This window comes from Neovison vison, chromosome 4 (assembly GCF_020171115.1).
Source record: "Neovison vison isolate M4711 chromosome 4, ASM_NN_V1, whole genome shotgun sequence".
In the NCBI taxonomy this organism is placed as follows: Eukaryota; Metazoa; Chordata; class Mammalia; order Carnivora; family Mustelidae; genus Neogale; species Neogale vison.
This window is the reverse complement of record NC_058094.1, coordinates 163,138,495-163,157,899: the sequence shown is the minus strand read 5'-3', so window position 1 is coordinate 163,157,899 and position 19,405 is coordinate 163,138,495. Positions and strand designations below refer to the sequence as shown.

The 19,405-nt window shown below is 42.4% G+C and overlaps 1 protein-coding gene across 7 annotated transcripts in view; it reads right to left on the bottom strand.

Moving 5' to 3' along the window:
- Positions 1 to 19,405, bottom strand: part of DYNC1I1 (dynein cytoplasmic 1 intermediate chain 1) — a 304,592-nt gene that overhangs the window by 51,236 nt on the left and 233,951 nt on the right. For all 7 annotated transcript variants that reach the window (XM_044246078.1, XM_044246080.1, XM_044246079.1 and 4 more), the window contains 4 exons: positions 17,069 to 17,215; positions 12,756 to 12,869; positions 9,946 to 10,079; positions 6,073 to 6,217 (listed from right to left, as the gene is read on the bottom strand). In XM_044246078.1, the coding sequence (XP_044102013.1) occupies positions 6,073 to 6,217; positions 9,946 to 10,079; positions 12,756 to 12,869; positions 17,069 to 17,215 (540 nt within the window). The remainder of the gene's footprint in view (positions 1 to 6,072; positions 6,218 to 9,945; positions 10,080 to 12,755; positions 12,870 to 17,068; positions 17,216 to 19,405) is intronic.

Sequence of the window (19,405 nt, the reverse complement as noted above, 5' to 3'; positions counted from 1 at the left end):
CCACCCCACCCCCATCCCCATCTTGCTAAATTCTTAGAGCATTTTCTAGGAATCTCTGTTTAGTACTTCTTTTACTTGAACCAACCCCTCAGTGCTCTCCTCCTTTCTAGATGTCCCCACTGTACTCTCCATGTTTCCCACTCCATGATGAGCTCATTTTCATCTTCAGCCTTCTCCTGGAAATTTCCCTCTGCTGCCCGTCTCAGGGGAACCCTCCCTCTCCCATAAGCTCGTCCCCTCCCAGGCTGCCTTCTCAGGTAGGAACTATTCATTACTGGCTATTCCGTTCCGGAAGAGTGAAATAAAGTATCTGTTCTCCAAGGTGTTAGACGCCCAGTAAAAAGCCCTGCTTCTTTTAAGCTCAGGCCATGCCTCCATCATGCTTTCCCTCTTCTGATCTCTCTTCCTAATTCACTGAAGACTTAAGCACAGGGCTCATGATCTCCTTTTCCATCCCAGTTTTGCCTTTACTCTGGCCCACTTCAAAGCCCACAGCCCACAAGCACCTTGACCTTTTATTTCCAGGGCCCCTCAGCTCCAGAGAACTTCATGTCCACTTGAGGTCAGCGACAACATGACCACATGCTGGACCTTTGTTTGTTTGACTTGTTTTTATCACTTGGAATTATTTCAGTTGTGAATTACTAAATCCCAACATCTCACTTTCTAATAATAATGTCCTTTTTTACTCTTACTCAATTCCTTCTTTCATACGTATTCTTTGATCTTATAGGGGCTTTTAAACCCCTTGCTCCTTTTACTTTCTCCACTCTGCTTTCACTTCCTGTCAGCCGCAGTGTAAAATCCTTAGCCTCTAACATCAAGCATGCTCTTGTCCTTATTTCTGATCCCAAGTTCCATCATCCTGCCACCGCATTCTGGGAAAGCTTTGGCCCCGGAACCAACTACATGTCCCCCTCATCCACGTCTGTATCTATGCTGTTAGTTCTCTTGGAGGAAGTTGGTCCTGAAGATCGATGCCCTTAGAACAGTCTGGTCTCCACACCCCTAAAGTCCATCTTTGCTTCCCTAATCAGCTCTCTTCCTCTCTCCCATGACCAGCTAGCTGCAACCTTCTCCCTCCGGCACCTCTCCTTCCTCTCAGTAGAACTGCTTCTCCCCTGCCTCACGGAGAAAACAAGGTCACATGAGATGGCCCTCTGCTTTCATGCACCAAACTTATACCTGCACATATTTCTCCCCTTCCTTCCCTGTTCCTTTGTTACAACAGAAGATATGTCACTGCCCAGATTTAAACTTTCCCCTCTGCCTGTGCTATGCATCTATTCACTGAACATCTTCAGGAACCTGTCCCTGCCTTGCACTTGCAGTGTTTCTACTCTTTGCTGGCGATGAGACAACAGCAACATCCTCAAGAGTCTCTGCAATCTTAAAAAGAAAAAAAAAAGGAAGAAAAACTCTCTCTACCTCCCATCTTCCTTTTCTCATAGCCAAGCTTCTTGATTTTTCTTCAATGCTTCCTTCTTTCCACTCATTCCTTAACCCGTTGTTATTTGCGTCCCATCCCCAACACACCAGCGGAGCGGTACTTGCCATGGCACAGTAAGGCTACTGAATGCAACAGACGTATTTCAGTCTGATGATACTTCCATAAAGTATTTATTACTCTTGGTCACTCCCCCCCCTTTTTAGTTTTATATTATAGAAAATTTCTTTTTTTAAAAAAAGGATTTTTATTTATTTATTTGAGAGTGAGCAAGAGCAAGCATTAGCAGGCAGAGGGGCAGAGGGAGAGGGAGAAACAAAATCCCCACTGAACAGGGGCCCGATGTGGGGCTCAATCCCAGGACCCTGGGATCATGACCCAAGTCAAAGGCAGATGCTCAACCAATGGAGCCAATTTCAAACATATTCAGAAACAGAATAATGTCAATATCCAGCTCCTATATTTAACAATACTTGCACAGTCTAATTCATCTATGTCTACACATTCCCCCTTCCCAACTGATTATTTTGAAGCAAATCTCTGACATCGTGTGATTTCTTCTGTAAAATTTCAGTGTGCATCTCTAAAACATCAAACCACTTAAAATCATCAAAATAAAATTATCACACCTAAAAATAATAATTCATAAATATCAAATATCTAGTCAGTTTTCCCATTTCCTATAGTCTTCTAATTTTTTTTAAAGGGTTGTTTGTCTGGATTAGGATTTATATAGGATTCCTATTTTAAGATCGGTTGAAATGTCTCAAGTACTGTTTTCTTCTATTTTGCTTGATATGTAGTTTCTACCTCTATTTCTTTTTTTCTTTGAAAAAAATTAATATATTTTTGTAGAAATGAGATCAGCTGTCCCACAGATTCCTCCACAGCCTTGATTTGGCTGATTCCATCCCTTGAGAGCTTGTTTGGAGGTTCTAGCAGGGGAGCGCAGCTACTCGTATACCCTTGACCGAAGAACGGTCCCCTCCTCTATCGGGGATGGTCGTCCTCTTCGACCCAGCGCGCAGCTTCAGGAGGGACGCACATGGAGCGGTGAGGGAGGAAGGGGACACCTGCCTAGCCAGCCAGATCAGCCGAATCAACCCTGGCGATCAATGGGGTGACAGATGTCGCAGCCAGATCGCCCTCACATCCGGCTGATTCCATCCCTGTAGTATTTAATCTTTTGCATCTTTACCTCCTATTGCCTCTAAATTCAGAGATCTGGAAGAGTGACAGAATTTGAATTGTATTTGGGGGAAAAACCTACTTCAAAAGTGGTATTATATACTTCCATTACTGTGAAAGTTGTTTCTATTTTTACAATCTTATCAGCAATGACCACTACCTCATATTCAAATCCTATCTTCCTATATTAGCTGGAATATTTCTACAAAGAAAAATATATAGAAAAGACAGAATAAATGTTTGATTCTTTCAGAATAAATAATTAATTCTTTCTTTTACTTCTTAGTTTCCAAAATATTGGATTGGCTTTCCTCACATTCTCCAAAGATGACTAATGAGTATTTTTTTCTTTTCTCAGTATTATTATGAACGCATAGAAACCAAGGAAGCTACCAAACACTACATATTTCTTGTCGAAGTTCTTAGAAGTCAAACTGAACAAGCTTCTGCAAGCTGAAGAATATCAATGAAGGTGATAGATTCATGAGTTCACCCTCATTGATAGTCCTTGGCCTGCAGAAGCTTATTCAATTTGGCTTCTAAGACCTTTGGCAAGAAATATGTAGTGTTTGGTAGCTTCCTTGTTTTCTATTATGATGAGCTATTCCAGGCTCATTTTACACATTTCCTGCTCCAGATCTAGAATCACTCATTTCTTCCAGGATCTCTGGTTTCTTTTAGAGAAAGTGGTACTTAGCATGAACCGGACATGAGGAGTGTCAGTGCTACATTGGTCATTGTTTCTAGAAACTTTTTGTTGAATATGTGTTTTTTAGATTTAAAGGTAACATATGCCACAAATTCTTACTAGTACATCCAACTTAAATCCAGGATTACTGCAGAGGTTTTACTCAATTCAAGCAACTCGCATCTCCTCTCGACCCAGCTGATAACCACTCTTCGATGACATGAACGCAGTCATTTATTTCATGATACAAACACGACAGCAGCAAAGCACAGTTACAAAACCACCACCAGCAACGTGAGTACTAAAAGTAATTTAAATTTTTTTGTAGTTCTTTTTATCCTTAAAATATATCCGTTTTAGAATGTATAGTTGAAACAAAGGATTTTAAAGTCAAATTCATTCTATGCTGTGATGGTTTGCCTCCAATTTGAACCGTACTAATTCTCTGAACCACACTTGATCTGTTTCATGTTACTTCACATTTTTAAAGATTTATTTATGTATCTATTTTAGAGGTGAAGGAGGGGCAGAGGTACAGACAGAGGGAGAAAGAGAGAATCTCAAGCAGACACCCAGCAGAACAGAAAGCCGGATGTGGGGCTCCATCCCACGACCCTGAGGTCATGACCTGAGCAGGAATCAAGAGTTGGATGCTCAGCTGACTGGGCCATCCAGGTGTCCCACTTCACATTTTTTAGGTACCACTTTTAAAATTGTATTTTATTTTGTAACTATGGAAAATATTTACGTAGTTCCTGGTTCCCAAGGAACCTGGTTCCCAAACCAAAGGTACAAAGTATCTTTTAAAAAGTATGGCTATTCTTTTTGTTTCTTTCAGGAATTCTCTTTGTTTCCTCCCTGTAAGGAAGAATTTTGTGTATATATGTCATCTCTCCAACTTTTACAAAAATACATAAATATTAAACAATGACAACATACTACTTATTTTTCTCCACCTCCACTGCTTTTCTCATTTAAAAATATATCCTAGACAGCACTCCATAATAGTACAAAGAAATCTTCTGCATTTCTTCCTAAACTTGAATCATACTCTCTCATGTGGACATAGGTTACTTTTGATTTGTCCACAGCCCCAGTGGTAGACACTTGGGTCCTTTCCAGTCTTTTGCTATTCAAGGTATCCTTTCAATGGATCCCCTTCTGCAGATGTCTTTTTTCCTTATTTTTGCTAGTATAGCAAAGATTCCTAGAAGTAGGAATTGCTCTGACAATGACCAAATATGCATGATGAATTACTTTTATATACTGCCAAATTCCTCTCTCCAGTGTTAAGCTGTTTTGTACCAGCAACAGCAAGGTAAGAGAATGGCTGGTTCTTTTGGTCTCATCACAGACCATGTTGCTCTTGGATTTTTGTCAGTATGAGAGTTGACGTTTCTCACCATGGTTTTAATTTGGGTTTCTTTTACGGGTGAGGTTGTTTTTCATGCAGTTGAGATCAATTAATTCTGTCCTCTTCTCACAGTCCGTCTCTCAAAAATTATAATTTACGCCCCCCCCATTTCTTGGGTTGGTACTCTTTTAATCTCCTTTTCTAGTTTCATTTCTCCTGTTTATTTCCTAAACATTCCTCTTTATCTACATCTACACTTAATGTTTCTTTTAAAATCCACTGCTTGGATTGTAAGAATGATTGCTATTCCTTTTTTAAAAATTTTACTTTAGATTATTTATTTGAGACCGAGAGAGAAAGAGAGAGCATGAACGAGGGGAAGGGGCAGAGGGAAAGGGCACAGCAGGGTTCCCACTGAGCAGGGAGCTAGATGTGGGGCTTGATCCCAGAACCCTGGGATCATGACCTGAAGTAAAGCAGACATTTAACTGACTGAGCCACCCAGGCGCCCCCGTGATTGCTATCCTGACTGGTACTGTATATGCACCTGCAGTCCGAGGTCTCCCTCCGCTTCTGTCACACATTGCAAACTGTCTAATGGAGATCACGAGTTGAACATCCCAGCACCTTAAATTTAACCTGCACCGTGCTTTTCACTGGCTGGCCCTCCCTCTGGTGACCTCCAGGCAGTGAATGAAGTGACTGATTCGCTCAGTCTCCAGCTGTTCCAGCCATAACTACCCTTCCCCCCCACCCCCCCACCCCGGTCTCGCCAACATTGTATCAAATATCAAAGCATGTCACCAATTTCTGTTTCTTTTGCCTCACAAGTGGTTCTCGAATCCATCTATTTCTCCGCATCCCAAGCTACTGGTTAATACCATTGCCATTTACTCCCTAGACTACTGCACCTTTCTTCCAGTGGCCTTTCCTTTCTTCCTTTCTTTCTTTTTCTTTTCCTTTTTTTTTTTTTTGCTCTCAAGCATGGTCAGAACTGCCTTTGAAAACACAACTAATGGAGTGCCATTTGCCAGCTTACAAACCACCCAAAGCTCCAAAAACGTTCCCAAAACCCAAGCCACCAAGTCCCAAGTCATATTTCCATAAGTTTGTATGTATGTAGGTCAGTGCTCCGGAGCTCTGCACAGTCAACGTAGAAGTGGGGAGGGGGCGGGGATGGCAGCCGGGAGGGGATGTTAATAAAGAAGGATCCATTTTATTTGTATTTGAACTGCTGGAATTTTTAAAATTTAGAATGTTTTCAAGTATCCCTTATCTATTTAAAAATAAATAAAATGGACTGAGAAAGAGGCAGACTGGGTTCATCAATAGGCTGTGAACAGTCAAATTGCCCTCTTCACCTATGTATTACCAGAGAACTTAAGACATTCTTACCTTTGTGGTCCACAGTTTGACAGTCCAGTCAAATGATGACGTGACAAACAGGTGTGAAAAGTCGATGGGGCCCACAGCCATGTGGCAGTTAATTCCAGTCACTGGTCCCTGATGACCTTCGAAGACCTCCCCAATACCCGCTTTGCTGCAGGAAGACCACACAGGAGCAGAATTTCAGTGACCTTTGCAGAGCAGCAATTGCTTTAAAAACAAAAAAACAAAAACACAAAAACCCAACACACTTGTCTCTGCATGACCATTTCCCCCGTAATTTAGAAGAACAAACATAAACTACCAAAAATGAAACCACTTTCACAGTTATCTTGAGAGAAATACAATGCTAGTCACTTCTGATGATTAAAAAATAATATGGATCAATATAATTTTTTTAACCTTTGCAATTTAATACCAAATTGTGTCCTTTTGGGGGACAAATTTAATCCTTTTTTAGGAGTTCCTCAAATCCTATCATTGTTGATGGAACACATCAATGGAAAACACACATACTTCAATCTCAGAAGCTTTCATGTTTTACCCAATAGGACTATACTCTCCTTATGATACTTTTGGCTCACATTCCATTTTAACTCCTTCTGGGAACCCCATTGGCTACAAAAATCCTCACATTCTTGAATACCTACATTTATCTTTTCAAGAAAATTTCTTAAATAAAGATATATCTCAAAAGATAATACTTCGTAGAAACTCTTGCCACCACAATATGCTATGCATAACTTAAATGTGATCTTTAGAAATTAAGAAATTCACTGAAAGAAGAGACGTTTTCAAGTCTACTGAATGTAACTTCCATAAGGGCTGGTGCCTGGTTTATCTTGTTGCCAAGTGTTTGGCCTATAGTAAGTGCTCAATAAATATTTGTTGAAAGAAACCACATGGGAAAAGAGACAAAACTTAGGCCTTTTCATCTCTCCCCAAAAGAAGAACATCTGAGAAATAGTGATACGTATTGTGAAAGTTCTTCAAGGACATACGTTGCTTATGTAACTAAGCTGGGATTATTCCCAGCCCCCTGTTATCACACGATGGTCTGCGGCCCAACCAAACCCAACTAAAAAATATGCCCCAAATGCTGCATTTTAAAAACCCATGTGTATGAGGCTACAAATGAGACAAATACTTAGGGATTTTGTGGAATCTAAATATTATGGCACTGATGAATTAAGTTATTAAAACATCTGGGCTTCTGGAGCACCAATAAATGTCAGTGTGCTGAGCAAAATTTGAAATCATGAGAAAATGCTGCAGTGTGTGCTCCATGTAACAGGCACTCAAAAAATTATGTCCAGTGAAACTGCTAACAGCAGTTCCACACGTGACCATTTAAACTCTTCTAAAGAACATGAGGAACTGATCTTTGAAGTGGCCCCTGGTGAGACTCCACTTGCTCTTAACAGCATCCTGAAAGGGTTTATAGGGTGCAAAATGAGGACCTTATTTAATTTATGGAAGTGGATTTTCACCTTCTGTATGTTAGGTGAAAAATAAAAATCCCTCTCTCCCCCCTACCCCTGTATCCCTACATGACCCATTTAAAATTGCTATGAAACCAAATTCCTGCTATTTTACAACTTTATCAAGATCTGTGTTTTCTATTTCAGAGGGATGGGCCAATGTCAGAAGCAAAATCAAGGGCGTTGTGAAAAGATCTGTGGTTTTCACCCTATGTAACCTTCTTTTGAACCACACTGCAAATTCTGATTGGGCTTGAAAAGGACTACAGGCATAGAACAGAAGTGTTCACCATGTCAAACATTATTCACATTAGAGAAACAAAAAAAGAAAAAAAAATCTGAAAGTTATCAGTGAACATGTTCTGTAGCTTTCACAGATAATTAAGGTCCTGGATTAAGCCAATAGAACCTATGTGCCTTGTGGGTTCTAATGAATGTGTAGACAATGCTGTGGGCCTGTATTTGGTCCCTTGTGCTCTCTGTGCCTCCCTTGTGTCACTTATGACCTTCTACCCGTACTGCAAAAGCGTGTGCATTGGCCTTGCTCATCATCATTCCTGTCTTGAAGGCAGGAAGCTGGTTTATACAATGTCTGCATGCCTGGCAGGCTCTAGCGGTGCCCTGGGCTCCAAGTAGGTGTGCAGCAAATGTTTGCATGAATAGACAACTTTATCAGGTCTTCTTATGCTTTCATAAAACTTTAATGCATGACTTTAGCCAGTTTTATGGGCATAGAACTATGAGGCATCTCTTCCTACTCATCTTTAAATCATGTAAGCGGGGGAAATACTGCTTGTTTTTATGTGTAGGACAGTAGGAACATCACAGTTCATGTTGTGTGAGTGGAAGAATCACATCATTGGACTGCTGTTGCTTATTACTTCTACAAATCACAAAAACACAGGAGTATAAAATAAACTTGGAGCAACTTCTGATTTCTCATTAAATCTAAACAGCCTGGGGTGAGTACAAGAGATGAAACATCTATTGAATTAGAAATCCTAAGCTGAAAGAAAATTAAGTACCAAAATGAACACAGTGAACCTTTTAAAAGATGGTGAGGTCACTCATTAAGTCTTGCATGCAATTTTACAATAATTCTAATTATTGGATTCTATGTTATCCTGATGGGTTTCCAGGGGCATTCACCAATGTCTCAGTCGAGGCAGAATTCTTATGGCTTGGAAACTTCATGGTGGCTTGTATCTTATACCATTCCAGCCTCTGATTGGGTGGAAGAGCCCCAAGGCATCTCTCTATTTCTGGATCATCATTATTTGGGTTATTATTATTATTATTTCTGGATACTCCCTATAGATTTTTAGCTCCTTGTTTACAATGTGTCAAGCCCCGGGCAGGAAGATCTATGACGAAATGGAAAGAATTTAGTACGAGAAAAATGGCAGATGAGCGAATAGTTGAAATAAACTGTAATTAATACTATTGTAGAGGCACCTGGGTGGCTCAGTGGGTTAAAGCCTCTGCCTTTGGCTCAGGTCATGATCCCAGGGTCCTGGGATAGAGCCCCACATCGGGCTCTCTGCTCAGCAGGGAGCCTGCTTCCTCCTCTCTCTCTGCCTACTTGTGATCTCTGTCTGTCAAATAAATAAATAAAATCTTAAAAAAAATACTATTGTAGAAGCATATATACAAATATATAAAATGGCAAGGCTATCTTTCAGTCTGTAGTCCAATCCCATTTATGTGACTTAAATTTTCTCTGTAGTACGCATCATCTCAAGGCACATACTCCTGTGTTTATCAGTTTATTGTCTTTCATCCTCAACCAGGTTATGACCTCCATGTCTGTTTTGTTCCCTAGTTCATCCTCATGATGTCACGGTGTTGGGCACATGGTAGGGACTTGGTAAGTATTCCTCGGAAACATGAATGAAAACAAGGAAGGCCAGATTTATGAAATCATAAAGGAGGGGAGGGCTTTCTCTGCTCAAGGGAGTCAGGAGAGGCTTCCATGTGGAAGGACCTCTGGGCTGGCTCTTGAAGGCTGAGGAGGAACGAACGAGGCCAAGAAGAGAAGAGAAGAAACAGGGTGGGAACTCATGGAGGTGGGGGGCAGTGAGCCACGTTTGGGGATTGTTATCCCCCATGGGTGCATGGCTGGAGCCTGAAGGCTGAGGCTTGGAAGGAACAGGTAGTCAAAGGTCTTATATGCTATGCTAAGAAGCTTCGGCTTTTCTCCTCAAGGCAGTGTGAGCCATCCCAGGCGGACAATGGCTAACGATCAGAGCAGATGGATGCTCTGAAGTAATGGGAGCTCGAGGTGTGACCTGTATGCCTTCAGTTACGCTTCTCTCATAACGCAAGGTGGTTCTAATCCAGAATCTGCTAACAGACTCTCGGGAGTGAGAAACACATCATCGGTAAGAAAACACAAAATCACCTTCCATGACGACAGGCCGTGTAGACTGTGCCCTCCTCACTGCCAACCACGAAGTTATTGACGTCTCCCGTCGGGAAAGCCATTCCGGTAACAGCCACAGGCTTGGACTTATTGTACACCAGCTCCATGCTCTCCTACCAAAACACGGCGTGGTTACGTTCCCTCTGTCAACTCCTCGCCAAGCCAAAGATAGCACGGAAAAATCATTTGGCTCAATCGTCTGTTTGCTTTTCACACAGCGTTACAAAAGACCCCGGCTGTGCCAGAAACCACGCTTTGCTGCCCCTGACATTCCTGCTTCTGTGTATCTCTGGTTTCAGGCCGGCTGGATCTCATCAGTGTGGGCTGCTGCTTCTTAAGTCAGGCAGAGATGACAGGTGAGAATTTCACAACTAATGGTGCAGAAACTAAAGATAATACTGTAATGGTTACACTTGTCAGCCCCAGGCTTTAATAAAACACACAATACCCTTGTATTTACAAACATTTTCGAAATCAGCTGTTCGTGAGAATACACGTGTATTAATATCAGATGTACCAAGCACATTTGTCAAAGCAGCACTCCATGTCCTCTGTGGATGCAAACCAGAAAGTTGTCACTCAAGTCAGAAAAACCAGATTTCAACGGGGATGTGATTTAGCGAAGGGCAGTCGTTGGGTGTATAGGCTGAGCTAAGTCTTTAAAATAGCAAATGGAAGTATTTTATCTCAGATTATTCTCAAAATCGGGAATCAAAGTGTATTTTAAGAGACCTTCTGCTGAATTAAGTTTAATTCAGGGAATTAAAGGGAAGAGTAATTAAGTGTAACGAACATCCCTAAATATTTCTGGCTATTTACATAAAACAGCCTACTTTGTGTACCTGAAGCAATTGGAAAAAAAAATCATGGTAGGGGATCTTGTTGTTATAGTTGCTGGGGGGGTTAGTCTTTTCACGCAAACCAATAAGCCAGGTCCTCTGGGCTGAGGAGTCCAGAAATCAGCTGCGTGTGCTAAGGGTCTGGGTAGCTCAGCACATACGGTCGTGTGACATGCTCCCAGTACACGAGAGCGGCACATATGGTTCATGAATCTGTGAGGGGACCCTACAGTGGTACAGAAAACCGGACCATCCCATGGGTTTCTCCGTCACTCAGATCAGCAGCAGGAAAGGTACAGTCTCTTGATCACCTTCTTAGAATAGAGAGGGACCTGGGGTGCCTGGGTAGCTCAGTGGGTTAAAGCCTCTGCCTTCGGCTCAGGTCACCATCTCAGGGTCCTGGGATCGAGCCCCGCCTCGGGCTCTCTGCTCAGCGGGGAGACTGCTTCCCCCCTTCTCTCTGCTTGCCTCTCTGCCTACTTGTGATCTTTCTCTCTGTCAAATAAATGAATAAAATCTTAAAAAAAAAAAAAAAAGGATAGAGAGGGACCAGGGTGACTGCTGAATGCCCCCGGGTCTGCCTGCCACCCTTGGACATCTCTGCACAAGGACCAGAGTGTGGGGCACACTAAAACTAATAAAAACGGTCTCGTGGCCCCTGTACGATTGGTTTTAACTTAAACAAATACATGTTTAATCAGCCAAATGGGCAATTACAAATTCCTAATTAGAGGGTTCATGCTTATATCTTTTTGTAATCTCCATGCTTTTAAAGACAAACAACATATTGCTGAGAATTTTAAGACAAAGTTATAGAATAGCCACACACAACTCCTGACTTGTACGATGATAAAGACCAAAGAAACTGAACTTTGATAGGAGCGTATTGGCTCTTCCCCACCAACCCCCTCCCCGACCCAAAATTATAAAAAGAATTTACTTAGTCTTAATATTCTCTACATCTGTATTTTCTGAGACTTATGGGAGGTTCTTTACAGTTTCACATTTCCTTACGTGTCTTGAAACTCTAGTGTCTTCTAACATCGTGAGCCAGACATTCTAGGGTCATTATTCCGGGAAATGGAACAGAATGTTAACACTGAGAATTATCGCCTACATACCTTTGTAATTTTCTTGACACTACCTCACATTTTTGTCATGGTCTCTAACGCTAAACCCCTCCCTGCGTTTTTAGTTGGAGGGCAATGAAACCCTCGTCTCCCCACCAAGAAATACGGACAGAACGTGTCTCCGCCTGTGCTCATGCGTGCTCATACGCAGCCCGTATGCACAGGTACTCTGCAAGTTGCGTTAGATGCCTCCCGCCAGGGGTCTCTTCCCCTCTGCTTCTTTGTTTGGTTTCCATTAGTGTAATCAGTAGTGGTTTGGAAATTTTGGAACTTTTGCCTTTTCAACTTCTCATTTGTTGAGCAAAGAATAGCAGGGGCCATCATAACCAACATTCCAGAGGAGAAAACAGATGGTTGGACAGATTCTTCATGCACGCAGGCGGTCGTCTAGGCTACAGATGCAAGCAAGGGCTTGGATTTCTGTTTTGTGGGGACACCTTTCCTCCAGGGCAAGGGCCCACAGGGGATTGAATCTGTGGGGCTCCAACTTCGTGTGCATTTGTTTAACCATGCTGTAGGGTAAGTAGGATTCATACCACAGGCAACTTCTATAATTACTATGCTTTAAAATGGATTATTTCATTTTCACTTGAAACTGACCTAAGGATTAACGTATTACAATAATTACATGATTTGCGGTAAAGGAAATGGGTTTTGGCTTCAGGAGGAGACTGCTGAAAGCAGGCCTCACTCTTTCAAGTGCATCCATTGGTTTTAGCTCCTATAGGATGTGAGGGTTTGGCTTTTAGGAACTATGTTCCATTAGGCAAGTATCTCTTTTAACCAGGATGCTCCTCTGTGTAGGGGAAAACAAACCCACCTGCGGCGTCGAGAGCATGTCCAGGCTCCAGGAGCACATTTTGCCATCAGTAGAGACGGTGATGAGGTTATGAGCGTTCTGGGTCCCCACAACATTTACACAGTACACGGGATGCTGCGAAAACGTAAACATGGGGGCAATCAGACGATGATCCAGGAGGAAATGCTTCCATTGGCGTGTCAAACGCATTACTCTAAAATGAGGATTAAAGACTGACATAATCCTACAGTAACACAAGCCTCAGGTCATTTGCCACTTTTGATTCGAACCTGATCGCTTTCTAAAAGCTCTGGCCGCAACGCCTCGTAGTGGAAACACTTACCCAGCTTCACCTTGCTCCGTCAGAGGCAGTCCGCCGGAGCTGAAGGAAGCTGCCGCAAATGATGATTGATGGGGCCGAAGCCGCACAGAGCTCGGCTGCTAAGCTCACCGTGAGTGATGAGAAAAGGCAGCTTTCGAAAGAGTCCAACTACTGACTTTTGGAATGAGTATGTGTCACTAAATTGGAGGGTGCTGCATCACCGTCACAAGGCCAAACATTCGTTCACATTTCTTAAAAAAAAAGTGGTTAAAATTCATCAGCCTCTTTAATTTGAGGGAGAGATATGGGTAGTGGGGCTTACTGGCATCACGCACCTCAAGAGAGAAAATTAGGCTCATTTCTGTTGCTGCAAGATCTAGGATAATGTTAGATTTATTTTTCAAAACATCAGTTGGGCTACTATGGACGCTTCAGTTTGGCCGGGGCCTTGAAGAAGGTCATGGATACATCCTGGGAATTGTAAGCAAGATGCTCCAACCTCCCGTCATAGCTCTAGGAGGTTACCCTACTCTGTAGAATCCTAAATGGTAAGCTAAAATCATTTGCAGCTGTACATTAAATGCTAAATGGAAGGTTAGCAGAAGCAGAACCTAGCAGTCCTGTGGGTCAGATTTCAGGCAGCTTAGCCATCCTGGGCCAAGCCACAGCTTAGCTGGGGCCTCTGTGTGCAAATAGCTGACAGTCAAAGTCTTACTCTTGATGACTTGCTGTCCGTAGTACCTAGCCACGATGACAATGAAACAATCTTTAATATCAGAAAGTTGATATCAGGGGCGCCTGGGTGGCTCAGTTGGTTGGACGACTGCCTTCGGCTCAGGTCATGATCCCGGAGTCCCGGGATCGAGTCCCGCATCAGGCTCCCAGCGCCATGGGGAGTCTGCTTCGTTCTCTGACCTTCTCCTCGCTCATGCTCTCTCTCACTGTCTCTCTCTCAAATAAATAAATAAAATCTTTAAAAAAAAAAAAAAGAAAGAAAGTTGATATCATATAAAGGATGGTTCCCAAACTATTATTATCGTATAAACTCCTGGTCAGAGGGAACCGTAATCATCATCTAGAGCAGCTACTCATCTGTCTCCACCAAGAGGTGGTCCAAACTCCACAGAAACACCTTTCTTAAGGGTAATCTTAAGGGTAGTCAGTTTTTGCGCCAATGCCTGGGGAGTTCTTCCTTCCACCACTGGGGATAAAGAAAGCTCGAGGAGAGGCTTGTATTTAGTACAGTGCTCTCTGGGACCGTACACATCAAGTCCAAACAATATTTATAGGTTGCTGTTATATACTCCTCTCCCCAGTCCTGTCTTCCTCACACTAATCCTCGCCAATTTCTTCAATGGGTCTCGAGTACTCGGCGTTCTGGCTTTCAATACCCTCCTGATACTGGTCATTCCCTTTTGAGCACGTTACGTTTTGTCTGAGCTCCTCTTACAGCCAAGTTCTGAGAAAGAAACACCGCTGTCGACCTATATTCTGATCAATAGAATACAGAAATCTAGGAAATGTTGAATTTTCACTTCTTGCATGATCAAAAGTTCGCCGTACTGATGTATGCTAAGATGCCATTGGTTTTATTGGCATTCGCATCACCTCTTTTACCTGTGCCAATGCATGGGTAAAAAACTGAAAAAACTGAATCTCTAAGTCTCGTTCACGGCACTTTCCTACAGAAACTTTCAATCAGCCTTGGTGGCTATGGCCAGTGGTGAGTACAACAAGGATCTGAAACTCACTGCTTTCCTGATCAGGTCTCTAAGTTTCAAGAGGACTGACCAGTTGTGGGACTGTGCACAGTGGTTTTTCCCAAGCCTCTGGCATGTGTGGAATGTGTAGCAGTGAGTAATGAAACTCAAGGCCCCAGCCACATGCATTCAAAGCTCTGTGTGGAAATCCAGTGGGAGAATGGATGAAACAAATCCTCACCTAAAAGCAGCGGACAGTCTCACCGAAGCATGGGAAAGCATGGTCCCAAACGCTGTTGTGAACCTACAATCAACCTAGTGAGTTTCAGCAAGAGTCCAATGGGGTTTCTTTGTTAACCACCAGGCATTAACACAAAGCACCAAAATTCTAGTGGATTGGGAATCCTAAGGGTGGTTACAGGAGGAAAAGGAAAGCATCTAGAAGAATGTGTAGAGCCAACTGCCTAGAGAAAGAATGTGCGTGGTAGCCCCTCCCTGCCTTTAATCAGTACTACTGGCCTGTGCTTTCATGAGTAATAAAACTCGGCTTAAAAGAAAAGAGAGAGATGTAAAGAAACCAGAACAGAAGCAGACACGTGGGAAAGCCTACACACACACACACACACACACACACACACACACGGGCATCCACAACTCTACTTAATGGAAAGAAAAAAGCAAAGCTACAGCTCATTTTTCCAGTATACATGCCAGATTGTTTTTATTTATTTAAGGAATAAACTTACTGTGTGGCAGAAGGGTTTTTGCTTTAATTAGGATTTCCTGTTGTCCCAAATGCATATGTGTGGTGGGTGTGAAAGGAAATTAGTAATCTGTGGCAGGCCTCTTTTTCCTTAACCACTTTTGATCCTGGTACCAATCAGCCAGGCATTAGTGGAAGTTGAAAGGGAGTCACAAAATTAACTGTGCCCTTTTAGCTATGGACTCAACAAAATGCAGCAAAAGCGGGGGGAAAAGTATTTTATTTTTGAACAGAAACAGGTTACTGTTTGATAATAATGGTATTTTAGTTGTGATGCTCATATCCTAAGTTACTTGACAAAGAAAGCTTGACTCTTTGGAAGAGCTCTTGGATCTGGATTTCCCCCTGAAACTTATTGCTCTAACGTTTGGATTTATAATTTTTGAAATTTCGCAAGATATGCTCGGAAACCCACCAGATATCCACATCCAGCCAAGAAGTGCTTTCACAGGACTTGAGCAAACACCTGCATCAAGCCATCTTCTCCTGGGTCACAATTTTCTGTTATTAGTTTTCAGAAATGGGGTAGGCAAGAGCAATTTTCCAAGATTCTCAAGAACTAGTTTCACCTGCATGTGTCTTGGGCCCAAGTCAATCAGAATTAAGGCTGACTTGGTATTTGTCATTTCCCATTGTCAATCTTACAAGGGTGGAAGAATTTTCCTCTTCATGGTCTTAGCTGAAGCAGCTAGCAGTCCTTTTTAAAAGATAGAATGGCTTTGAGGCCAGCAGATGGAACAAATGAGGCAACCACATTAAGGAAATTGAAACAATAGTAGAGCTGTATCCTTGGGCATAATTTGGGCACTTCAGAGAAAGAACATCAGTTACTCTGAATGTCAAGGTAGCAAGGATTGATGGAGACATGCCTGTCTTCTCATTCCTCCTAACAACTGCTAAACACACCTGTCATTCTCTTAAAGGAAATGACAGAGTAGTTGTCTTATGAACACTATACTGAACCTCTTCTGCTAAATTGTGGGTAATGGTTTTGAGATGTTGACTTTTAACCCGTGGGATTATATTGTCACTGTAGACTTTACTGTTGAGACTTACAACCATGCATTCCAGAATTTAAAGTCATAGCACTCCCTCAAATCACAAATGGAAAAGGACTGTTGGCAAAAGTCCCATATACCATCCCTAGACATGAAATGCTTACTCTTCATCGCCCATTTGAAAATTTCGAGTTTCCACATTACAATGTCAATGCAAAGAGTTTCTTCATAACAATTTCACAGATGCCTCTTCCAAAGTTTCTCCCTCTGTCCTTTTGTAGTTTTAATCCATCCCCACCACACCAATGGTCTTTGGTACATCCAGAGAGATCCCTTCTCTGTGCTAAAACTTGTAGATCATTAAGAGATTTCTCTACACCCAGTGCTTCCTTCCCCTCCTTTTCACTTGGCTTTATTTCGGTCAGCCAGGACACACTTATTACAAATTACACGCTTCTAACTTGGAGTTACTGACCATGGGCGTACTTCTGTCAGTTATCCCCTTTCAGGGCTTGGGGTGGCTGACAGGGAAATGACAAAATCTGACTTACCGTGTGTGCAGCAGCTGACAAGGGTGTCCTCTGCACTGGTGTCCTTCGATGACTGCGATTATCCCACAGGACAATCTGGCCCGAGTAAGTCCCACCAACCACCAAGTTGGGATGGAAACGAGCGAAGCACACGGACATCACAGAGGACTGAGAGGAGAAAGGGGAGAAACATGTACCGTGAAATGGGTGGAGAAGGCTTGTTTCTTCCTGAAGAGAAAACAGCTCATCACATCAACTCAACACATCCTGGAAAACATAAAGCGATTGTTAAATGCATAGTTAGTAGACTATTTTGTGCCTGGACACAGACTCTTCCCCTGAGGTGTTGGTCAATGGTTACCAAACTTGAAAAATGATATCCTGGCCATGTCTTCAAATAGGCATAAAACCTATCTTGTGTGCATCATTGTCTTGTGGTGTCTAAAGCTTGGTTTGTGGACATTTCCCATTTTATCAACACAACTGCATCAGAAGTAATATTAATTCTCCATGAAAAGTCTTTACAAAGCAATTCTTTACTTTGAGGGCATGGCCACATCGAGCTGTACTATATACAGTGTTGGCAAAGTTTCAAGGACCTTAAGACGTGGTGCTTTTTAAGGTTTTGTGTTTTCATCTTAATGTAGACTTCTAGGAAGTATACTGACCTCAGACTGCTCCAACTGGTTCCTCCCCGAATTCCCTCACCTCCCATGGGCATTCTCCTGACCTTGATCCTACCCACTTCAGACAATTCTTAATGTTATTCTTTGCTTATTTTAACAAACAGTCAGAAGTGGATTTCAGTCCAACTCTACCAGGGTCTGTCATAGCGTCATGAATGTGGTTTCTAAAATTCCGCAAAAGACTACTGGGCACTATGTTTTAGAGGAAATTACTTAGAACCATGATACACTTAAAATCCGATAAGTTGGCCATTCCACAGTCGCAAAAAAGTCCATTTTGATTCCCACAGTGCTTCCATGTTTGTGTTTGTATGTGGAAGCAATTTTAAAAAAAATACATATTATCCTTTCAATAACCTTACATGTGAGAAAAGCATTGTGTCAGGCATGAGTCGCTGTGCTCAACAAACTTGTGCCGTGATAAAGGAAACTAAAAAGCTCCCATGCCGGTGACCAGAGCTGCATATGCTGCTAGTCTAAGCCTTCCTAAGAAATAGAGAAAGATGCCTCTCTGCATAGACATAGTCACGTGGGGGGGGGTGCGCATGCCTGGGTGAGTGGAGAGTAAGGTGGGTCGGTGTCTTCACGTGTCCCGTGTTTGACATCCTTGTGCATTTGAACACACAAAGAGCAACCTTGAAGGTGATGCCCTCCATGACTAAATCATCATAGTAGGCCATGCGCGTGTACGTGTGTGTGACGGAGGTGGTGGGAAAGATTAAGTTTAGCTAGGGAAGGGGAGCAAAGGGGAGAGCGGAAAGGGCGGATGGTTAGCACGACCTTGTGAATGGAATGTTTCACGCCTTGAAGTAGCTACGGAACACTCAGCAAGTGGAGAGGAGAAGAAAATAGGCGTTCCTGAGAGATGGGGTAATAGGACGAAAGACTGGAGGCTGAACAGCCCAAACCAGTGGTCTGGTTTTGATGGGAAGGAGCTTGCAAGGAAGAGGCGGGTCGTAGGGAATGTGGCTAGAGGGGAAAGTCACCTGGGCCAGACAAAAGAGAGCCTTGAATGGCAGGCGCTATCTGGATTTTTTCCCCCGTGGGTGATTGTGATTAATCACAGCTTTCTGAGGTAAAATGTGAGAGGATCAAAGGTTGTAAGTGATAGGCCAGCAAAGTAAAAACGTGACTGAAAAAAAATTATGATCTCTTCCTGACTAGGAAGCTAAACGTCCACTTCTAAAAAGATCAGATCTACTCTTAGCCCAAGTCTTCCTTGTCAGAAAGAGCCTCAGTCACGCTGAGGTAGAAGAAAGAATGCAGACTCTTTTTTCAATGTCGTGTTTTCCTAGTTTGAATGATTTTCAGTTCCAATTCCTTGAACACGATTAGATGGAGAACATGCTTGTGCCCCAATCTGGTTTTCATAAAGTTCAAGAATAACTCTCAATAATGATACTGAATTAAAGAAAAAGAAAATAATGCTGGTCAGCTTCTTGTTTTACACATCCCACAGAAGCGATTCTTAGTTTTCAACTGATGAAATTCTTATGTTTCTTGAGCTATGTGGGAAACATTTTCTTTAAAGCTTTAGAGAGACTTAAAATTACCCAGGTGGTACCAACAATTGAATTTACCAAAGCTCCAATCAATATGGATAAAGGAATGTCATTAAATTTGAAAAATCCAGAATTCAACCACTTGATTGCTTCTGTGTTTTAGTTAAATC